This window comes from Notothenia coriiceps, unplaced genomic scaffold, assembly GCF_000735185.1.
Source record: "Notothenia coriiceps isolate Sejong01 unplaced genomic scaffold, NC01 NC01_scaffold00013561, whole genome shotgun sequence".
Lineage (NCBI taxonomy): Eukaryota > Metazoa > Chordata > Actinopteri > Perciformes > Nototheniidae > Notothenia > Notothenia coriiceps.
In genome coordinates, this window is record NW_011346262.1 from 1 (window position 1) to 1738 (window position 1738).

At 41.4% G+C, this 1738-nt stretch overlaps 1 protein-coding gene across 1 annotated transcript; it reads right to left on the reverse strand.

The window, feature by feature from the left end:
• Positions 1 to 6: 6 nt before the first annotated feature.
• LOC104947966 (receptor-type tyrosine-protein phosphatase-like N) lies at positions 7 to 1184 on the reverse strand (the record flags this gene model as incomplete). The annotated part of the gene is made up of 4 exons (XM_010774090.1): positions 7 to 353; positions 446 to 518; positions 808 to 873; positions 1084 to 1184. Coding segments are annotated over 4 exons (312 nt in total), but the record flags the coding sequence as incomplete, so codon positions are not given.
• Positions 1185 to 1738: the final 554 nt, after the last annotated feature.

Consider the following 1738-nt stretch of genomic DNA (forward strand, 5'->3'; position numbering starts at 1 on the left):
GAAAGAATAAGACACCATACATATTTTTTTAACCTCTTTTTTAAATATCTCAATTATTTTTGCTTTCATATTAGCATTAAACGCAACACTCCTGTCCCTGAACACATCACCTCTGTGCCACAAACGCATAGCAATCAGACACAGCCTTTCTGACTTTAAAGCCGTCCCAAAAGTAAGATGTTTTTTGACACCAGGCGGGCGGACGGAGAAGCACAGCGTCGTTCTTCATCGTGAGAATCATCATGGTGGAGAGGAGGAGGAAGAGGAGGAAGAGGAGGGTGTCACTGAGGCAGAGCTTTGAGGATGGCGTTGACCTCCTCAGCGACCGCCGTCAGCGCAAACTCAAACTGATCCTGCACACAGAATAAGGAGAAATAATTCACCCTTAAAACGAGCCTTTGTTTTGTATATTTCCTGTTTCCTTGTTTACGTGACAAACTCTGACCTTGGTGCGGACCATCCCCGGCCTCTGGTCCCGGACGTGCTCCAGAGTCGCAGCGATGTCGATCTCTTTCACATCCTGCAGTAACACACACACACACACACACACACACACACACACACACACACACACACACACACACACACACACACACACACACACACACACACACACACACACACACACACACACACACACACACACACACACACACACACACACACACACACACACACTTTTTGTTTCATCTTCCAAAGCAAACTACAATGGTCTTAGGTCTTGATTCTGCAGATCGATATTGATCGTTGATAATGAACGTGTTTTTGATCTAAATCAGTAGAAGTGCGTGATATCAATAAAGCTCACCTTTAGCCATGCGATTGAGAACCATGTCGATCAGGATGTACGTCCCAGTCCGGCCTATCCCGTCACTTTTCAAACAATATATAATAAAAATAATTAATAATCTGATTGCAAAAAGTCGTTAACGATGTTATTGCTGCTACCCAGTGGACTCGTGTGGTACTACGATGCCATATCAACGCACTCCATTTATCTCCATCATTTGAGTTTATCACTAAATTAAACGTCTTACTTAGTTTCTATTGATCCATGTTGTCGATGGATAATTCAGGATGTACCTGCAGTGCACGATGATGGGGCAGGACCGTCCTCTGTAGCACTTATTCACCTTCCTGAAGAGAGGAAAGCACAGCAATTTAAACAAATAAAAGATATTTACCTATTTAAGCTGGTGCTTTAACTATTCCATATAAACATGGATGCTAGGTACATTATGCATTCTTAAAATATACCTGAGATCATTGCAGTATCCAAAACATGCACAGAACCACTTTACTTTACTTCTATGGCAGTTTCATAATTTACCTAGCATCTATGTTTATATATCAAACTGTTAATTATGTATATTTAAATTAAAACCCTAAGTAGTAAGCTCCAAGGACGGACAACCTCTATATTGTAGGTTTAGGAGATAATACATAAATATGAGGACTTTTTTCAGTCTCAGTGTTCGACTACTAAAGTCTCTTCTGTCTTAAAATCAAAAGTACGATTTGTCCACATCTCCACGCCCCCATACACGCACGCATTACTGACAACTGACTTGCTTAGCTTCGTTAAGTCCTCAGGTTTTGATAAATAGTAAATAAAAGGTGTTTTTCGGCGATGGACCTCCTGCTGCAGCCACATCAGTCCATGATCATTTTTGTGACTATGCAACTGGAGACACAAACTAGCTGCAAACCACAAGAATGACACAGACAGATATGTTCA